Below are 21,274 nucleotides of genomic sequence, written 5' to 3'. Positions count from 1 at the left end.
GTGTGTGTGTGTGTGTGTGTGTGTGTGTGTGTGTGTGTGTGTGTGTGTGTGTGTGTGTGTGTGTGTGTGTGTTGTGTGTGTGGGAGGGGGGGAGGATATCATCGTCACGGCAACACCAGCAGCTTGCAGCAGCACCAGGCAATGAGGGTGGAGGGGGGGGAAGGAGAGAGAGAGAGAGAGAGAGAGAGAGAGAGAGGTGAGAAGAGGGCTTTAAAGGGCTTGCTGAAATGTCGACCAATCAGGAGCAAGAGAAGGCGAAATTGAGGTATGTGATTGGTCGATATGTCTGTCAGTGATGTGACGTGCAGGCGGATGATTCCCTCTCTGTTTGTCACATGTCTCTCTCCCCTCTGACTTCACCGATGTCACAGAAATTGTATAATTTACACTTTTACATGCACTCATTTCTTTAATATGATTTATTATTATTATTATTATTGTTATTGTTATTATTACACACACAACAAACACATATATACATAGTATGATACAAAAATAATTGTAATCGTCTTTATGCAAATAAGAAAATACTTATGAAAATAATATATTTGAATTCAATTCATACTATTGATTTGCTTATAGTCATACTACAATGAAATATGTCTAACTACTTTATCTAGCTCTTTGTAATTTAGAAATGTTATTTTATACTGCATAACTATTATTAAATGTAGTCCTTTTAAAAGCGAAACAACCATGTTTTATAATGAGCACTACTCAAATGTATTTTTCCTATTTTTATATATTTTCAGATATTTTGGACATATGATACGGAATTAAAAATGCATAATAAACATGTTATATTTGTAATTTGCGGTTAGCGTGTAGTTCTCACTCCGGACCGCTAGGTGGCGGTGCGTCTTCATGAAGATGGTCCCCACGCCATGATGCTATAAATACAGAGAGCGGCGTTTCTTCAGTCACTTCCACCAGAAAGCGACGCAGGTTCTCGAAGCTCTCGGAAATAAACGGTGAATATAACCTTAAATATCAGATTTTATCGTTAAATATCACATTTAACATTTTAATAACAATATATGGAAGTTAAATATAGAAAATATATCACAGATGATCAGGTTATTTAACGGATGATGTTAGATTGTCACAGGATCAAAAAACGCCGAACTTTTCAACACGTTGTTTTTAACCGAGATGTAGTTTTGTGGATTAATTGAAAGTCTTTTAACTGGCTTTAAATCCGTATTAATTAAATGTGCAGTGACGCTCGTGTTAAAACGTGGTTGTTAAATAGGCTAAAAAAGTATTTAAATCGTGACATTTGTTATTGGATCTGCTTTATTTTTAGTACATTGAATTAAACTGGGTATATAAGATTTTTTTTAATTTAGCTTTAAATGGGTTTCCTACAGATGACCACATGGTAGTGCCCAGCATCTCACTACAGCTTCACAATAAATAAAAACCTCTCTTAATTTGTCATTTATCGCGGAAATAAAACTAATGTAAGTTCAGTAGCAGGCTAAATGACCACCATGCAATAATATTTGATGGTTCATCACACTTCATGAAGGACCGACCTTGTAATTATTAGGTTTTGATTAAAGCATTTCCTATTACATTTTTTTTAATCCTGCCTTTGATTCAACACATTGTACATGATTGGCTAAGGGGCGGGACTTCTCTAAGCGGTTGGCCAATCACTGAGTCCCTTTTTAAACCGCGAAATCTGGCACTTAAACTCAGATGTTTTTTTACTTCTGCCTTTCAATAAACATTTTATTAAATGTGTATATTTTATTTCCCAGGTCCACCATGACTGTCTCCAGGTGCTCCTTCATCTCTGAGCTGACGCCTGAAGTCCACACCAGGTTAGAACATTTTAAATGAGTTTTATTATTCTTTTATTGGAGAGTTCTGCGCTGTGATGAAGCTTCTTCCTGCCATTCGTAGTTTCCACCAGAGGTCGAGAGACCAAAGATGGCTCAAACCTTCCTTGGATGTCTGAGCGCTCTCTCTTTGTGCAATAAAAAGTGTATTTTCATTGTTTAAATCCTAGTTTGAGGCCTATACATGTCTTGTTCATTATTGCCACTGCTTCAAAGCTTCCCAAATATAAAGATCTGCTCTTCCTCTAACAGAGGACCATCAGCGCTGGAGAGAAATGACCCTTCGGGCCACCGTAGTGACGCTGGTGATCACCTGGGATGAATTTGTCACCAAGCAGAAATGATTAACCTGAACACAGGTGAGCAGGTTTTAATCTGTAGTTATTTAAATCTTAAAATATGTCTCTTATTCGCTGTGATGAAGCTTCTTCCTGCCATTCGTAGTTTCCACCAGAGGTCGAGAGACCGAAGATGGCTCAAACCTTCCTTGGATGTCTGAGCGAATAATAAATGTGTGTTTTTAAACCTTGATCCTGTATCGTCTCCTTCAGGACTGACTTGTTCTCCATGTCTCTCAGGTTTAATGTGGCGCAGTGAAACAGAACAGACCCCTCACAGCTGCTGATCCACGCCTGTGAAACCGGTACTTACTCATGAATTATTTGACTGTAAATGTACGTTTTTGTCGCTGTGATGAAGCTTCTTCCTGCCATTCGTAGTTTCCACCAGAGGTCGAGAGACCGAAGATGGCTCAAACCTTCCTTGGATGTCTGAGCGACCGACAGAAAGCTGGAACATTGCTTTTAAAAATATTTCTTGTGACTAAATGCGTGTTTGAAATGTTTTGCAGGCTGGATTTGAGAAGGCTGTGCGCATCACCTGAAGAACGGCAGGTGTGTATTCAAACTAAATATACTTTATTTACAGTAGCTTATGGAATCAACGTTTTGCAAAAAAGGGTTTTAAAAAATGTTAATCCTTTTTTAATTAATGAAACAAGATTCAGTAAAGCCTGCTGTTTCTTTACTGTTAATGCGTCCTGTTGGGTCTTGGACTTGAGCTAATCTGCTCCTGGAAAGTCCCTAAATTTGGTATTTAAAGGAGCCTTTCTCTTTGAAAACATTCAGTGACTTTCCTCTACTTAGTTGGTGTACCTAAATACTTGTATTTGGCCAAAAACAAATTAAGTTTAGCTTTTTTGCATAATTTATATGAAATAAACTATTTTTTTCCGTCCGTTTTTGGGCTTAAACTCTACGTTTTATTCGCTGTGATGAAGCTTCTTCCTGCCATTCGTAGTTTCCACCAGAGGTCGAGAGACCAAAGATGGTTCAAACCTTCCTTGGATGTCTGAGCGAATTTAAAGCAGAAAATGAAATGTTATGAATTATATTTAGCTCTAAACCTAACCTACCTTTACGTGTCTGTTTCAGGGTGACGTCGGGGCTCGCCATGCTTTAATGGACCCGCTGGAGGGGGTTCCTCCCTGGTACGTGTGTTCTTTAACGAGCGTGATCTATAAAGGTCGCTGTGATGAAGCTTCTTCCTGCCATTCGTAGTTTCCACCAGAGGTCGAGAGACCAAAGATGGCTCAAACCTTCCTTGGATGTCTGAGCGAATTAACTCGTTATAATCAGATAAATAAAAATGTTGTCTGTTTATTAAAAGTGTTCTTATTCTCTACAGGTGGCGGAAAAACCAGGTGCAGAGGACTTGTTTCCCCCACAATGTTTATTGATTGTTAACAAAGAAATAAAGATCAATCTGTTCGACTAAAGTGGAAATGTGTTGTCTCATTGGGATTCTCTAAAAATAAAATGTACTCATTTTGAATCTTGTATGGGTTTTTTTTTTTGCATGTAAATGAACCCATTTGTCAGCCTAGTATGTAGTTTAATAAGTTTATGAGTAAGTTGCACCACTATATACTGTATATCACATGACTCAGAATAAAAACGCACAATAAAACATAATGTTAAAAGCTGTTAAGTATTTAAAATGTACACTCGGGTAGATGAGGCGCAGCAGTTAACAAAATATACAACGTTCCAATTTGGGATTTTTTTTGTCACAGCATTTGGACAAACTACAAGAATTACAAATTGACTTGAATAGCCTGAAATACAAAAATTAAATAAACATACATTTTCAGTAAGAAATGTTCAGAAAAGCCTCAAAACACTGATCAAATACACAGAATTAGATTACACCAGAAGATCTAGCATATACATTCAAAGTAGTTTGAAATGAAAGTTAGATATATCCTTTAATGTAATACAAGTTAATGCGGAGTTTGTACTGTTTTTAAAGTTTACAAAATACTACTATAATATATGGTAAATACTAAAACTTTTAACTGATATTCGCGTTACGGATGCCTTTTGCCCCTCTTCGCTTCCCGTAATACTTCCAGCTGTCAGTGGGCAAGCTGCTGTTAGCAGAGCTAGCTGTTAGCCGGCTAGCTTTAACCGAGAAAGGTGAAGAAAAAGCAATAATGGCGGGCGTGCACCCCCAGGTAAGTGAACTCACATTAACAACACTGCTGCTCAGACTCTGTAACCAGTAAGGGGAGATATTTCTACCGTTTACACACTATAAGGGGAGGGACCGGTAGCTAACTGAGCTAGCTGTGGCTAACTAGCCGCCTAGCTTTAAAGCAGCTGTAAACAAACTGTCAGTCCGAATCAGTACTCAGATCTTGCACTTGAGTAAAGTAGAAGTACTAAGGTCTTGTACTTGAGTAAAGTAGAAGTACTAAGGTCTTGTACTTGAGTAAAGTAAAAGTACTCAGATCTTGCACTTGAGTAAAGTAGAAGTACTAAGGTCTTGTACTTGAGTAAAGTAGAAGTACTCAGATCTTGTACTTGAGTAAAGTAGAAGTACTCAGGTCTTGTACTTGAGTAAAGTAGAAGTACTCAGGTCTTGTACTTGAGTAAAGTAGAAGTACTCAGATCTTGTACTTGAGTAAAGTAGAAGTACTCAGATCTTGTACTTGAGTAAAGTAGAAGTACTCAGATCTTGCACTTGAGTAAAGTAGAAGTACTAAGGTCTTGTACTTGAGTAAAGTAGAAGTACTCAGGTCTTGCACTTGAGTAAAGTAGAAGTACTCAGGTCTTGTACTTGAGTAAAGTAGAAGTACTCAGGTCTTGTACTTGAGTAAAGTAGAAGTACTCAGATCTTGTACTTGAGTAAAGTAGAAGTACTCAGATCTTGTACTTGAGTAAAGTAGAAGTACTCAGGTCTTGCACTTGAGTAAAGTAGAAGTACTAAGGTCTTGTACTTGAGTAAAGTAGAAGTACTCAGATCTTGCACTTGAGTAAAGTAGAAGTACTAAGGTCTTGTACTTGAGTAAAGTAGAAGTACTCAGATCTTGTACTTGAGTAAAGTAAAAGTACTCAGATCTTCTCCTTGAGTAAAGTAGAAGTACTCAGGTCTTGTACTTGAGTAAAGTAAAAGTACTCAGGTCTTGTACTTGAGTAAAGTAAAAGTACTCAGGTCTTGTACTTGAGTAAAGTAGAAGTACTCAGATCTTGTACTTGAGTAAAGTAGAAGTACTCAGGTCTTGTTCTTGAGTAAAGTAGAAGTACTCAGATCTTGTACTTGAGTAAAGTAGAAGTACTCAGGTCTTGTTCTTGAGTAAAGTAGAAGTACTCAGGTCTTGTACTTGAGTAAAGTAGAAGTACTCAGATCTTGTACTTGAGTAAAGTAGAAGTACTCAGGTCTTGTTCTTGAGTAAAGTAGAAGTACCAGAGTGTAGGAATACTCTGTCACAGTGAAAGTATTCTAAATGTTCCTCCAGTGAAAGTAGAAAGTACTCTCCTCTAAATGTACTTAAAGTAGTGACAGTAAAAGTAGTCATTGTCTGATTGGTCCATTTCAGAATAATATCTCTGATATGTTTTATAATGATTGATCATTAAAGTGTTCTCAGAGCTGGTAAAGGTGCAGCTAGTTTGAATGGCTTTGTATACTGCAGGGTAGCTGCTGGATTTACTGCAGGTGAACTACAGTCTGATTTCAGGGATTATATTTACTATCATTAATCCTAATCTGCCTAGCAACTAAAGGGATTAAATAAATGTAGTCGAGTAGAAGTAGCACAACATTGAAGTACAAGTACCTCTAAAGTGTACGTAAGTAAATGTGCTTAGTTACTGTACGCCTCTGGTATTAAAGGTAACCCACTTTAAAGTGTCCAGAGACCCACTGCTGTTATTTCTGTCCTCACAGGACGACCTGCTGAAGATGACACACAGAGAGAACTGGAAGTGAGTTTCATTTCCGATGCATGTGTCGGTCAATTTCCACAATGAGCATAAGTTGTGTTCATTAAAATTGACGTGGAAAAATGGCCATATTTGTTCTCTTGTTTTAAAAAGAATAAATCAAATAAAGAAAGAAGTGCTGCGTTCCCCCCCTTCCCTTTTACCCCATGACCAGCTTTTTTTCGTTGTGCTTTTGTTTGTTTTCCCCCTCCGTCAGGGTGCAGCACGAGCGTCTGCATGTGAAGCACCGCGGTCATGAGGCCATGCATGCCGAGATGGTCATGATCCTCATCGCCACGCTGGTGGTGGCTCAGATCGTCCTGGTGCAGTGGAAGCAGCGGCACCACCGCTCCTACAACGTGAGCGCAGATTCCTTACGTTTGATATTGAAAGAGTCCCTATCCTTCCTCCTGGAGGTCTTCCCTTTCCTGTAGAGTGTTTAAAGAGGGGTCTGTGCATGTGAAAGGTCTTCCGTGTACCAAAACTTCTGGATTGTAGCCACTGCAGACCGTTTACATGCACACAAACCTACACACTGCAGGAGAGGGAACACCCCAGAAAGGACTAATAGCACAGTTGAGTAAACATCCTGACACTGGGTGCTCTGCCCCCCCAGCTGGTGACGCTGGTGCAGATGTGGGTGGTTCCTCTCTACTTCACCATCAAGCTGTACTGGTGGAGGTTCCTCTCGATGTGGGGGATGTTCTCCGTCGTCACCAGCTATGTCATCTTCAGAGCGACGCGCAAGCCACTGTCCTGCAGGACGCCCAGGTGAGCCACAACACAGTCACTGTAAAGGTGTGTGTGTGTGTGTGTGTGTGTGTGTGTGTGTGTGTGTGTGTGTGTGTGTGTGTGTGTGTGTGTGTGTGTGTGTGTGTGTGTGTGTGTGTGTGTGTGTGTGTGTGTGTTAAAATCTAAGTGTGTGTTTCCAGGATGGTGTACAAGTGGTTCCTGCTGATCTACAAGCTGAGCTACGCGGTGGGCGTCCTCGGTTACCTCGCCATCATGTTCACCATGTTCGGCTTCAACGTGTTCTTCAGGTGAGGCCGCTACACGGTTTTATTTAGTCTAGAACTATTTTTATTATTTAGTTACTTTGATCCCCTTAATTTAAAATGAATATATATTTTTATCACCTAACATAACTGCTTTCAGATTTCTAATTCAATTTACTTATTCAACCCCTTAATTTCTTTAGGGATTAATACGACTATTATTATTATTATTATTATTATTATTATTATTATTATTATTATTATTATTATTATTATTATTATTATTATTATTATTATTATTATTATTACATTATTTTTATTATTGTTATATTTTATTTTTATTATTATTATTTTATTTGTATTATTATTATTATTATTATTATTATATTATTTTTATTATTGTTATTTTATTTTTATTATTGTTATTTTATTTTATTTTATTATTATTATTTTATTATTATTATTATTATTATTATTTATTATTATTATTTTATTATTATTATTATTATTATTATTATTATCATTATTATTATTATTATTTTATTTTATTTTTATTATTATTATTATATTATTTTATTATTATTATTTTATTTTTATTATTTTATTTTATTATTATTATTATTATTATTATTATTATTTTATTATTATTATTATTATTATTACTATTATTATTTTATTATTATTATTATTATTATTATTATTATTATCATTATTATTATTATTATTTTATTTATTTTTATTATTATTATTATTATATTATTTTTATTATTATTATTTTTATTATTATTTTATTATTATTATTATTTTATTTTTATTGTTATTATTATTATTATTTTATTTTTATTATTATTTTATTTTTATTTTATTGCTTTTTTCAAATTATTTATACATTTTCTCTTCAATGTATTAAGCTGCTTTTTTAAAATTCTTCTCTTTAACATTTATTGGTGTAAAATATTAAGTATTTCCCCTGCTTTTGATTTTTGTTTATTGTCCTTTTTTAAAATTATTTTATTTATAATATCATCTTAATTATATTTTATTTTTATTGCAATGGTTGTTTTTTTTTACTCAATTTCTTTCTATTTATTTACATTTGTATTGAAAATCTTTTACAATTTGATCCGAGCATCAGATCTCTGGCTCTCTGATCAGGTAGCTATAATAAAGACCCCAGGTATATTATGGTATGCATAATAACTAAGCCCTCTGTGTGTGCAGGATCAAGGCGGAGGACTCCATGGACGTGGGAGTGATCATGCTGTTTTACGGCCTTTACTACGGCGTCATGGGCAGAGACTTTGCAGAAATCTGCTCCGACTACATGGCCTCCACAATCGGGGTAGGACTCTCAAATTAATAATTAAAGACGCTGCAACTGCACGACTTCAGTGAGATCATTCACGCTTTAGGGTTTCATTAAGTGTCAAAGTGAGATCTGTCTGCACCTGCATGGGTACACTGCAAACAGGGGCTGTAAGAGCTCGTTCAGTACACTTTTAGTGCTGCTTATTTCCTTCAAATATCCAAAAATACTAGCTAAAAAGAATGCATCCCACAGAATACCTCCCTGATACGACAGCCACAGTATGCATCCTGTACACAGCTCCAACATTAGGTATTTAATTGCTATTCAGTTATGTTTGACTTCTATAAACGTCCAAAAATCCATCTTTTAAATCAGAGAAACTGCAAAAGCTCACTGATCATACTCTCAACTTTAAGTTGTATTCAGTTTCAAAGTCAGTCAGCGCTAGTTTCCAAATGAGCTCATTATGATTCCTTTTTGCCCAATGAGATGATGTCACTGCTGGTTTCCAGCTCTAGTGGTGTGGAGAAACACTCTGAATCCTGCGTGTGTGATCCCAGTACTACAACAGGGGGGGCATGCCGAGCCGGAGCCTGAGCGACGACATCTGTGCCGTCTGTGGTCAGAGGATCCTGGTGGACGTGGAGGAGGAAGGTTTCATAGAGGACACCTACCAGCTGTCCTGCGGACACATGTATCTTTTGTTAACTTCCGGAACATAGTGACATCACTATGGAACAATCGCGCTCCTGCTGCTCAGGGATCCAACACATTGGGATCGTTCAGTTGTATGATATTTATTTCCAGTTTGTTCTCCTTAACCCGCCGCAACACTTCAGATTTCACGAGTTCTGCATCCGCGGCTGGTGCATTGTGGGTAAAAAGCAGACGTGTCCGTACTGCAACGAGAAGGTGGACCTGAAGAGGATGATGAACAACCCGTATCCTTTATACTCACTATATTTGTGTTCAGTAGCCAATGTGTGTTCAATGCCATGGTTATTATTTATATCTTTTCATTTGTTTTCATTTTCATTATTTTTATTTTTGGCCCTGAATATCCAAACTTTTTAGGTAAAAAAAATCCTGAGACTTAAAATAAAATCGCTCAAAAAAAGGGACTCACTATGCTGACTCATTCCAGGGTTTGAGGAGTCTTTATGCTGACTCATTCCAGGGTTTTAGGAGTTATTATGCTGACTCATTCCAGGGTTTTAGGAGTTATTATGCTGACTCATTCCAGGGTTTGAGGAGTCTTTATGCTGACTCATTCCAGGGTTTTAGGAGTTATTATGCTGACTCATTCCAGGGTTTTAGGAGTTATTATGCTGACTCATTCCAGGGTTTTAGGAGTTATTATGCTGACTCATTCCAGGGTTTGAGGATTGTTAATGCTGACTCATTCTAGGGTTTTAGGAGTCTAAATGCTGACCCATTCTAGGGTTTTAGGAGTCTTAATGCTGACCCATTCTAGGGTTTTAGGAGTCTTAATGCTGACTCATTCCAGGGTTTGAGGAGTCTTTATGCATTATCTCTAACCTATCGTTTCCTCCTTAATTGCTCCGTTTGCCGTCAGCTGGGAGAAGACACACGTCCTGTACGGGCAACTTCTTGATTGGCTCAGATACCTCGTTGCCTGGCAGCCGATCATCATCGGCATCGTCCACGGGATAAACTTCACACTGGGCCTCGAGTAGAGCCCCGGCAAAATGCAATAAGTGCTTAAAAAAAAAACGTTCACAGGAAGCGAGTGTATTTTTTATTTTCATTTTGACGGAACGCTTGCACAGTTTCCTGCAGACGGAGGACACTTTGATGCCAAAACTGCTGCCGAACATGTGTAAGCACAGATCCAGTATTTGCTTGAAGTCACGAAGGGGGGGGGGGGCGGTGTATGTCGACGGAGATTTTTAATGTGATAAAACCATCGCGTTACTTTGTACTGGTTCCTCCAGAACGCCTTTTCAAACGGTTAGTCTGCACACTAACGCATCACATGGTTACAGAGCTGTCCTGAAAATGGACCTGTTTACATTTCATCTGTCTTATTTTAAAGTGTCTGTCTTTGTCTGTCCGAAGCGGACGCTCCACGGGCAACTTTTTAGTTTTGTACCCCTTCAAATAAAAACTGACAGCTCATTTTAAATCCAAGCTGAACATTTTGTTTCTGAAATTATGTTTTGTTTTTTTTACAAAAAGATCTACTCCATTAGCTTCATTTTAAAGGGGTCCCTTTCTTCTCCTTTTGGGGGGGCCTTTCACTCTCCCTCCCCATGCCTGAAACGCCTCCATTGGACCCCTTTGTTTACATCCGGAACATGGTGACATCACTATGGAACACTTGCGCTGCTATTGGCCAGCGCTGCAACACATTGTACGTGATAGGCTAAGAGGCGGGACATCTTAGGGGTTGACCGATGACCTGAAAATGAATAACGTCGTTATCTATCGACTTTGATCTTAGAATCTGTAGAATCTGGACATGGACATTTAATTTTAATATTCCTATGCATTCTCATCATCTGTGCAGTCCTAATTTGAGATGACGCTCTCTTTTTTTGGTATTTTTTCCAACTTATGTGCCATAATGAAAGGTTTCCAACCTCCAACGTATTCAGACACAGCCGTTTAAATGTCTTTCTCCTTTTTGCCAAATCATTTTGCTTTCTGTTATCATGAACACTGCTGCTGGTATTACCACTTTGTATTTATTAAATATTTGTAAAACCTCACCAGTGTGTCAGAACATGTTTTCATTGATCTTTAGTTTCTTTGGAGCAGTTTTATTGTTGGTCATGAAAACATAACCACAAACATGGGTAATACTGTTGCCTGGCACCTGGACTCAAAACAGCGAGGAGGTCGGCGGGTCTAATTAACCAGACCTACTAATTGACCTATCAGAAGCTATTGATTCTATGCAGGTTTACCGCCAGGCTCCAGGTTCAACGACCTGCTGTGTTCAGGCAGGGGGGGGGCTTACCTTACAGCAGCAGAGGACAGCGCTGAATCCTTTTAGCTTGTCCCAATCCAAAAGGGTGGCTTTATTAGAAGAAATGGTCCCCCCACGCAAACATTTGTAATACCCTCACTAATTCACCGGTTTACAATTTGACCTTTTTGTTAGAACTCCGCGCATGTCTTCATACTTTCCTCATGATGACAGTGGGTCAGTAAGATATAGGGCAAACTTCCCTAAAAAGTAGGGAGAGATTCTAACCGCTAACCCCTGAGTTGAAACTCCATGCATGTCTTCAGAGAGAGGGATTCCCATTTCGTCCCGAGACCCTTCTTCTTCTCTCAGCTGCTTCTATATCAGACAGAAGCCGCCGGAAGTACACACCCACATACCCATATATGGAGTGTCATTGCTTCTGGGTGTGAGACTGGATATGTCCAGATATGCCTTGACCAGTTGTATCCCAGTGAGACAGGGTCCTGCTGTTAGGGGGGGGGGGATCTTCCCTCTGCTAGATAATGACACCTAGTGATAACAGACCTTACTCTCTTTCATCTCAGTTTACCAACCAGTGCATTTAGTATTAGTGTGTGTGTGTGTGTGTGTGTGTGTGTGTGTGTGTGTGTGTGTGTGTGTGTGTGTGTGTGTGTGTGTGTGTGTGTGTGTGTGTGTGTGTGTGTGTGTGTGTGTTGGGAAAGATTTGATGGCGTAACGTTAGAAAGAAATAATCACGAGACACACTCACTCAGTCTCTCTCTCACACACACACACACACACACACACACACACACTCACTCAGTATCTCTCTCTCTCTCACACACACACACACACACTCACTCAGTCTCTCTCTCTCACACACACACACACACACACACACACACACACACACACACACACACACTCACTCAGTATCTCTCTCTCTCTCACACACACACACACACTCACTCAGTCTCTCACACACACACACACACACACGTCACACACACACACACACACACACACACACACACACACACACACACACTCACTCAGTATCTCTCTCTCTCACACACACACACACACACTCACTCAGTATCTCTCTCTCTCTCACACACACACACACACACACACACACACACACACACTCACTCACTCACTCAGTATCTCTCTCTCACACACACACACACACACACACACACACACACTCACACACACACACACACACACACACTCACACACACACACACACACACACACACACACACACACACACACACACACACACACACCCAACCAAAGATGTTTTATTATCACGTAAGGTGGGGTGTCTTTGGGGGTGCACCGTAGTGTATGGGTGCTGTAAGTAGTGCAGGTGCAGCTCCAAACATCTTTGATACAAACATTATTTTAAAACTTTTTTAAAAAATGTCTTCCCCCCCCCCAATGTACGGCCCCCAGGTCTGCAGGCATGTGTTTGGTGTGACACTGGGAGTCTGAAGGGTTAATTCCTGTTATAAAAAAGCGGGATATGAGAAAGCTTTACACCCCTCCCCCCGCGCCTCTCCCTGTTTTATGGAGCTCCACACTGTTCGCGCCTTCTCAACAGAGCAGGTCGACGGCAGTCAAGGTAAGACCTCTACTTTGTGTTTTCGACACCACTGGGTCATTGGTGTTATTGGTGTTATTGGTGTTATTGGTGTTATTGGTGTTATTGGTGTTATTGGTGTCATTGGTGTTATTGGTGTTATTGGTGTTATTGGTGTTATTGGTGTTATTGGTGTTATTGGTGTTATTGGTGTTATTGGTGTTATTGGTGTTATTGGTGTTATTGGTGTTATTGGTGTTATTGGTGTCATTGGTGTTATTGGTGTCATTGGTGTTATTGGTGTTATTGGTGTTATTGGTGTCATTGGTGTTATTGGTGTTATTGGTGTTATTGGTGTCATTGGTGTTATTGGTGTTATTGGTGTTATTGGTGTTATTGGTGTTATTGGTGTCATTGGTGTTATTGGTGTTATTGGTGTTATTGGTGTCATTGGTGTTATTGGTGTCATTGGTGTTATTGGTGTTATTGGTGTTATTGGTGTCATTGGTGTTATTGGTGTTATTATGGTCTTTATAAACACCTTAGGGACACAAACAGTGCAGGTACTACCTCGTCATGCTATTTCACGTCCGATAAAGTTCAGAGTCCGGAGAGCCGTTTGCACTTGGAGTCTCCTGTCTCCGGTAGAGGGTTAGGTGTGACCTCAGTCGGGTGTTTTATGGTCGTTAAGGTCTGAGTGAGTTTTCATTTCCTTGGTTTCAGCCCTGTTTGTGCAGTGAGTCATCTTTCTGGAATCCTCTGAGAAACGTGTCTGAACTGCAGTGAGTACACAATGCTTTTTTACAGCTACACTTTAATGTCATGTTGCAACAGTTGTGTTTGTGAAGCTCAACACTGCAGGAAGCACACTGCAGGAAGCACACTGCAGCGCTCACATGTTGCCTTATTTATTTCACCGTACTTTTCGCACCTTATTTGATTAATCAGAATGATTTCTCCTTAATATCGTTTTATTAATTTGACTTTAACTAATGGGCCAAAGCCTGCGAGCTAGATCAGACAGTCAACTCCAACACCAATGACGCAATCGCACATAACGTCTCTCGTCACTCTTGCAACCAACCAAACACAGTCTCCTAAATCTGGCGCTCTATTTAAACTGCTGGATCCGCCTACCTCTGCCTCACTGCTGCTGCTGCTGCTGCTGCTACTGCTACTGCTTCTACTGCTACTGCTGCTGCTGCTTCTGCTACTGCTGCTACTACTGCTACTGCTTCTACTGCTACTGCTTCTACTGCTGCTGCTGCTTCTACTGCTACTACTGCTACTACTGCTACTGCTTCTACTGCTACTACTGCTACTGCTTCTACTGCTACTACTACTACTACTGCTGCTGCTGCTTCTGCTACTGCTGCTACTACTGCTACTGCTACTACTACTACTGCTGCTGCTGCTTCTACTGCTACTGCTTCTACTGCTACTGCTGCTGCTACTGCTGCTGCTACTGCTGCTACTGCTTCTACTGCTACTGCTTCTACTGCTGCTGCTGCTTCTACTGCTACTGCTTCTACTGCTGCTTCTGCTACTGCTGCTACTGCTGCTACTGCTTCTACTGCTACTGCTGCTGCTACTGCTGCTGCTACTACTACTGCTGCTGCTGCTGCTACTGCTTCTACTGCTACTACTACTACTGCTGCTGCTGCTTCTGCTACTGCTGCTACTACTGCTACTGCTTCTACTGCTACTACTGCTACTGCTGCTACTACTACTACTGCTACTACTGCTGCTGCTGCTTCTACTGCTACTACTACTACTGCTGCTGCTGCTTCTACTGCTACTGCTACTGCTGCTTCTACTGCTGCTGCTGCTACTGCTTCTACTGCTACTACTACTACTGCTGCTGCTGCTTCTGCTACTGCTGCTACTACTGCTACTGCTTCTACTGCTACTACTGCTACTGCTGCTACTACTACTACTGCTACTACTGCTACTGCTGCTACTACTACTACTGCTGCTGCTGCTTCTACTGCTACTGCTACTGCTGCTTCTACTGCTGCTGCTGCTACTGCTGCTACTGCTGCTGCTTCTACTGCTACTGCTACTGCTGCTTCTACTGCTGCTACTGCTGCTACTGCTGCTGCTTCTACTGCTACTACTACTACTGCTACTACTGCTGCTGCTGCTTCTACTGCTACTACTACTACTGCTGCTGCTGCTTCTACTGCTACTGCTGCTTCTACTGCTGCTGCTGCTACTGCTTCTACTGCTACTACTACTACTGCTGCTGCTGCTTCTGCTACTGCTGCTACTACTGCTACTGCTTCTACTGCTACTACTGCTACTGCTGCTACTACTACTGCTGCTACTACTGCTACTGCTGCTACTACTACTACTGCTGCTGCTGCTTCTACTGCTACTGCTACTGCTGCTTCTACTGCTGCTGCTGCTACTGCTGCTACTGCTGCTGCTTCTACTGCTACTGCTACTGCTGCTGGTGCTGCGTTCATGTTGGCGATGCTCGTCTGCCCCACCACCACCCCAGCTCTTCCCCAGCTTCCACCTGTAGGCTCGGGGGATAGTTATCTAATCATCACTCAATGTTCTGTGTTAATATGTGGAGTGATGAGGCCTGAGCCTAGACGCCTAACTCAAACTATATACTGTTTCTAATAAACATATTAATGAAACATGTGAGCTGTCTGACTGAACTACAACTAAGACATTAATACTTGTTTGTTTTACTTTATTTGACATTAACATTATATACTTTTTATTATTTCATTGAATTGATCTACCTCCCCTTATTATTTGCAACCTATTTATTTATTTTAAATCATTCATTTTTTATTTTACCTAGGTGCATTTCGAGCAGAGCTGCCCTTCATCTCCAGAGCCGAGGTTCGGCAGCTTGACCAACATGGAGAAGGGTAGAGGATCTGAGGTGAGATCCAGTGCAGTGATGGAAAGTAACTACTGTCTTTCCCTTAGGATTACCATTAGGATTATTATTACAGGTACTGGCCTCTGTGTGCCAGAGGTATCGGCACCTCCCTCCAAGCAGAGCCTGAGTTGAGTTGCCTCTGCACGTTTTGAAATGGGCACACCTTCTCTCGATGTTTCTTCCATTTCAGCCCATGACAAATCCGGGAGGTACTCCGGGAGTCTTTCCACCACTCAGCTGTGATGATATTAGTAGGGCGGCCCCCCGTTAGTCGACTAATCGTTAGACTCGGAGGAAAACAGCAGCAGTGAGTCAGGCAGCAGCCTAGCTTTGAATCAACCGATATAAACCTGTAATATATAATCATTCTGAGCTCAGGAAACATCAATCCAAGCTTTCATTTCAGGATCAGGGCGTAATGTGGGGCGGGATTTATGCAGTTGAGCATATTTGTCGCTGTATCCATTTCCTGTGTAGTATGTATTGGGTTGTTATATTCAGATATGAATTATAGAAACTAAAACTGTGTGTGTGTGTGTGTGTGTGTGTGTGTGTGTGTGTGTGTGTGTGTGTGTGTGTGTGTGTGTGTGTGTGTGTGTGTGTGTGTGTGTGTGTGTGGAAGTGGCCAGCCTTTTTGCCAGTAACCCTAAGAAGATTTTGACTTCCACATTAAGATGTAGGAGGGTAAGGAATTCTTTGCACTCTGCAGCGTTGTGTATCTTTGGGATGAAGCATCCTTCAGCCACCAACCAGCCATCATCAAGAAGGTTCTTCCTACATGCCAACCTCAGTTACTTCCAGAGTCCTCTCCTGAGCCCTACTTGTGCACTTTGTATGGAATGCCATTTGGCCCTGCAGCCTTTCGGAGGAAGTTGCTTACTTCTTGCCAACTCGGTTCCTTCAAACTCTCCTCCCTTCCGTGTCACTCTGGACTTAGCAAAGATGATCCTTCAACTCCTTTGTTGCTTTCAAGTTTTGTCTCAGAGGACTTTACAGTTTGCACAGAAGACTAATATGACACCCTCTGTCCTTAGACCCTTACATCGCACAGGGAGAAATCCATGCACACAGATTTTTGATGAGTGACAACAACACATCTAAATCTTTTTCTCATTTGCAGACTGGGAGCTGTACAAAGAGAATAAAGACGGAGTCCGATGCTGATCCCCCGGTGAGTAAACTGTGATACACAAACATTCTGCACATGTATTTAATCAACAAGCAGATGTTACTTTCATTTTCTCACTTTTCCTGCAGGCCGGACATTTACATCGCTTCACTGTGAAATTCAGTCCTTCTGCCCGCAAGGAGTACACGATAGACTGTGTTGAACCGGGAACAGTGCTGCGGGCGATACAAACATGTGACTGGCTGTTTTCAGATAAAAACCTTGTGATTCAGCTGGGTAAAAAGGATAGGAAACATGCAATTGCAACACATTTCCCTTGTTCTTGTATCAGGGAAAATGAGTGTCTGATCTTGTCCAATGAAAAAGGAGAGGTTGAAAAGAGCCAGGGCCAAAATGAGGAACCAATGCATTCACAGGAAATGTATTCTGTGTTCTGCATTGATACAACGGGAGGAGAAAACACCAGAACAAAGACGTTTATCAGAAACAATGCTTTCAATAAGTTCAAGTATATGTGTGTGTACGGGGAGAAGGGTAGGGATATGACAGTGGATGAGGCTCTGAAGAGAGATGGACGCTTCATTGATAATCTTGGCTGCTTCACTCTGTCTGACAACAATGATCCAACGAAAAGCACTGGATGCACACAACCTGTTGACAACCTACATGCAAAAGAATTCAAGTTGTGTTTTGAAAAGACACAACTGAAGTTGAATAAAAAAGCAGTCATAGATCAAGTAAAGCAGAGAGCAATCATTGTCCAAAAAGCAATTGAAAACAGTCAAATCAGTGTCCAAACTGTAGTGGAAGATCAAGGCAGAGCAGAGGGAAGCGCTGCAGGTAACAGTGGAAAGAGTGGCAGCAGTGTCGACGTTACCAAGATTTATGAATTACTGCGGAAGCAATGTGCAGGTCTGAAGGACCTGATGATGAGCAGATTCCCAGGTGATTCTTATCAGAAGGACCCGATGATGAGGAGAGTCCCAGGTGATTCTTATCAGGAGAAACTGAACCTGAGGAAGGAAGACTTTGGAAAGATCCAACAGTCATTCAGCGACGTTCACAGAGTCAGAGAGCTGATAAAACTGGGCGAGTCAGTTTGCAAAGTGGTTGTTGAAGGTTATTTCACAGGAACAGGGTTTGTGTTGTTTGATAACTTCATCTTGACTAACGCACACCTGTTTGATAAATGTGTTGAAGAAACAGAGAACCTGAAGGATGCAGTAGAGGTCTATGTTTTGTTTAACTATGAAGAAGAGCACAAAAATTACCACCAATTTAAGCTGGCTCAACGTAACATCTGCTACCGTCATGATGACCTTGATTACGCCATATTTGAGCTTGAGTCTGTCGGCCACAAATACAACCCAGAAACAAAAAGTGTCACAGAACAGAAGGTGCCACCAGGGCTCCTGAAGAGGTTTGGTCCAGTGCCTGAGAATGGTGAGGCCTGTATCATTGGTCACCCAGAAGGAGGAGTGAAAAAACTGGATCCAACATGTGTCATTGAGATAGAACACAGAAAGAAGGCTATTGAAGATCATTTAGATCCATACAAAGACACTTTATTCACAGTCTGCTCAATCCGTCACCTCATCAAAAAGCAAGGCATTGAAAACATATTTGTGGGTGGGTGTAAAGAAAAGAAAGTAGTGACCTACAACAGCTTCATGTATCACGGCTCGTCTGGATCCCCAGTGTTCGATGCTCAGCGCAAGGTTTTTGGTTTGCACACCTCAGGATATGTTTATGGATTTCCTGAGAGTGAGAGTGTGATAGAGTGTGCCCAACCTCTGCTCACTATATTTGAAAACTTTGTGAGCAGACTGAGGGAATATGGGAAGAAGGATCTGTTGAAGAGAGTTGAGGATGAAGCACAGGGAAACTCAGACCTAAAAAAGATACTGAACACTGTCACATCTGACTCTGATGAATCAATGGACACTGATTAGAGAATCAGGGACTAAACGCACAGCTGGACAGCTTATATTCCCATGCATCATCAGACTTAAGATCAGTTTTCCAGTACGTGTATCCTGTTTCATACTGACAGAGAAGCTGTAACTCATTGACTCCAGCTACATTATATTAATCATCAATAATAACTTTTTCTTCTATTACACTCTGATATACTGCACATGGTTTATCTCATAGACTGGTACAGGGACGTTTCTGTGTTGGACCCTGAAGGCAGCATCTTCCTGGTCCAATGGGACCTGTGTCAAACAACGTTTAGGATTCTTACTCCTTTAGTTCAGCAGGATAAGCTCCACATATTAACAGCTCTTTATGATTTCTGTGAGCTAATGTTGGGCTATAAAGGAGCTACAGCACGGTCACATGACCTCATGTCACCACCACTAAGCTAAAGGTGGCTAACGTTGGGCTATAAAGGAACTACAGCACGGTCACATGACTTCACGTCACCACCGCTAAGCTAAAGGAGGCTAATATTTGGAGTGACTTGTGGGGTATTTACTGGCGTGTTTTACGTGGTAGAACCAAACGTTAAAACTTCTTCAGGTGTGTTAACCACAGACCAGGATAACAACCAAAAACACATTCAGAAAACCATTGACCTCCAGACACGGGGACAGGAAGTGGTAAAATGCTGACTCATATCTTGGTTGTAGGACTCATTCCTGCACCAGTCTTAATGTTTTGTATATTCTCTTTTCTATGTAAGCGTTCTGTTTTATTTTACGTTCTGTTTTTGCTCTTATTTCACAGCATCCTACCTTTACTGTGTTTATGTATGCGCCGTTGAAGACAAATCCCTTGTATGTGTTAACCTAATTGGCAGTAAACCAAACTCAGATTTTGATCCTGCATACTCACCAGTTTTTGGATTATATGAAGGTATTCCTTATGTGTTTTTGAGGCACTGAACTGAATGCCATATTTATGTTATTTTTTTCATATGTAATTGCTTTTAACATGTATTGGAAGTATTGTTTTACCTCCATATCATGTATTCTCTTGTGGGAGGTGTACATGATGCTTTCAACGCATTCTTTCTGTCCTGGCCTTCCCTACCAATGTAATCTGTTTGTGTTTTATTAAAGTTTGATCTCTTGAGAATCTGTCTCCTGTCACTGGTTTCCTCACCTTAGGTTTAGGGTTATTCAGCTTAAGTTGCCCCAAAGCTTTTTCCCACTTCTGGCAAGTAAAATAATCATCGCTATCGATCTACCTAGTTAGCTAGCTTACCTTAGCTACCAATCTCACAAGCTAGCTGGTGGATGTTGGTTATCTAGCTTGCTGTCGCCAAATCTGTGGCCTCCGTAAATAAATGGGGGGTGTTCAGCATCAGCGATGGGCAAGTGACTTCCAAAATGTAATGCAGTACATGTTACTGATTCCTGCCTTCTTAAAGTAATAAGGAACATTACGTCATCACTGTCTCTGAACTGTGATCGATACACTACTCTGAGTTACTCTGAGGTACTCTCACCAGAATAACCTCTAAAGTTTGGCTTTAAATGCTAACATGTAGTTTACTGCAGCTCAGTAATTAAAGCTCTCTATCTGGCAGTACATGCTGAACATTAGGAAAGCGCTAGAGGTTAAACTCCTGCTCCGTTTCAGTGGGCTGGATAATATGTGATACCGGTACCATGACGTCTCTGTGTGTCATTAATAACATGTGAGTGGAGCCTCTGCACGGCCCTGTGACCTGCTGGATAGGAACCAGTCTCTATGCAGCGTTAGCTCACCTGGTCGTTGGTGTGTTAACGGGGATTTGGCTGACAAGCTTTCTAAAAGCCGGAGATTCCACAGAGGACAGAGGCTGCAGATCTTCAACACTCTTCCACGAGACTCTGAAGGTCTCTGGGTTCAAGCAGCAGACCCAGAGAGAGTGACCTTTTGTTGCTTCGGCCTGCAGCTCTGCATCGAGAGCCTGCAGCTCTGCATGGTGAGCCTGCAGCTCTGCATGGTGAATCTGTTCCTGCAGCTCTGCATGGTGAGCCTGCAGCTCTGCATGGTGAGCCTGCAGCTCTGCATGGTGAATCTGTTCCTGCAGCTCTGCATCGAGAGCCTGCAGCTCTGCATGGTGAATCTGTTCCTGCAGCTCTGCATGGTGAATCTGTTCCTGCAGCTCTGCATCGTGAGCCTGCAGCTCTGCATCGAGAGCCTGCAGCTCTGCATCGAGAGCCTGCAGCTCTGCATCGTGAGCCTGCAGCTCTGCATCGAGAGCCTGCTGCTCTGCATGGTGAATCTGTTCCTGCAGCTCTGCATGGTGAATCTGTTCCTGCAGCTCTGCATCGTGAGGCTGCAGCTCTGCATCGTGAGGCTGCAGCTCT

At 41.2% G+C, this 21,274-nt stretch overlaps 2 protein-coding genes, 1 long non-coding RNA gene and 5 other non-coding genes across 10 annotated transcripts; all 8 read left to right on the top strand.

The window, feature by feature from the left end:
* The first annotated feature begins 891 nt into the window (after positions 1-891).
* Positions 892-3,680, top strand: LOC134876230 (uncharacterized). Its single transcript, XR_010167375.1, has 7 exons — positions 892-971; positions 1,767-1,829; positions 2,100-2,206; positions 2,426-2,490; positions 2,698-2,740; positions 3,281-3,336; positions 3,534-3,680. It is a non-coding gene; the product is annotated as an uncharacterized LOC134876230 (long non-coding RNA).
* Positions 1,878-1,970, top strand: LOC134876378 (small nucleolar RNA SNORD14). The gene has a single exon (XR_010167426.1). It is a non-coding gene; the product is annotated as a small nucleolar RNA SNORD14 (small nucleolar RNA).
* Positions 2,258-2,350, top strand: LOC134876377 (small nucleolar RNA SNORD14). The gene has a single exon (XR_010167425.1). It is a non-coding gene; the product is annotated as a small nucleolar RNA SNORD14 (small nucleolar RNA).
* LOC134876375 (small nucleolar RNA SNORD14) lies at positions 2,533-2,625 on the top strand. The gene has a single exon (XR_010167423.1). It is a non-coding gene; the product is annotated as a small nucleolar RNA SNORD14 (small nucleolar RNA).
* LOC134876374 (small nucleolar RNA SNORD14) lies at positions 3,113-3,205 on the top strand. The gene has a single exon (XR_010167422.1). It is a non-coding gene; the product is annotated as a small nucleolar RNA SNORD14 (small nucleolar RNA).
* Positions 3,373-3,465, top strand: LOC134876373 (small nucleolar RNA SNORD14). The gene has a single exon (XR_010167421.1). It is a non-coding gene; the product is annotated as a small nucleolar RNA SNORD14 (small nucleolar RNA).
* Positions 3,681-4,222: 542 nt separating the features above from the next.
* Positions 4,223-11,148, top strand: rnf175 (ring finger protein 175). The gene is made up of 9 exons (XM_063901132.1): positions 4,223-4,362; positions 6,078-6,115; positions 6,330-6,471; positions 6,729-6,883; positions 7,045-7,152; positions 8,329-8,449; positions 8,977-9,110; positions 9,256-9,357; positions 9,993-11,148. The coding sequence occupies exons 1-9, from the start codon at positions 4,342-4,344 to the stop codon at positions 10,111-10,113; spliced, it is 942 nt and encodes a 313-aa protein (XP_063757202.1). The 5' UTR covers positions 4,223-4,341; the 3' UTR covers positions 10,114-11,148.
* Positions 11,149-12,867: 1,719 nt separating this feature from the next.
* On the top strand, positions 12,868-20,051 carry LOC134876164 (serine protease FAM111A-like). Of its 3 annotated transcripts, none has more exons than XM_063901055.1 (5): positions 12,868-12,981; positions 15,758-15,841; positions 16,962-17,012; positions 17,099-17,915; positions 17,958-20,051. In XM_063901055.1, exons 1-5 carry the CDS (start codon positions 12,883-12,885, stop codon positions 18,920-18,922), a joined length of 2,016 nt encoding a protein of 671 aa, XP_063757125.1. In that variant the 5' UTR covers positions 12,868-12,882; the 3' UTR covers positions 18,923-20,051. The 3 variants fall into 3 exon arrangements, with proteins under 3 accessions (XP_063757125.1, XP_063757124.1, XP_063757126.1); XM_063901056.1 differs by adding an exon at positions 13,663-13,721 and having other exon boundaries at positions 12,910-12,981; positions 17,099-20,051; XM_063901054.1 differs by having other exon boundaries at positions 17,099-20,051.
* The last annotated feature ends 1,223 nt before the right edge of the window (positions 20,052-21,274 follow it).

Source organism: Eleginops maclovinus, chromosome 14, assembly GCF_036324505.1.
Source record: "Eleginops maclovinus isolate JMC-PN-2008 ecotype Puerto Natales chromosome 14, JC_Emac_rtc_rv5, whole genome shotgun sequence".
Classification (NCBI taxonomy): domain Eukaryota; kingdom Metazoa; phylum Chordata; class Actinopteri; order Perciformes; family Eleginopidae; genus Eleginops; species Eleginops maclovinus.
Note: the sequence above shows the minus strand (reverse complement) of the source record. Positions and strands in the feature narration are given on the sequence as shown.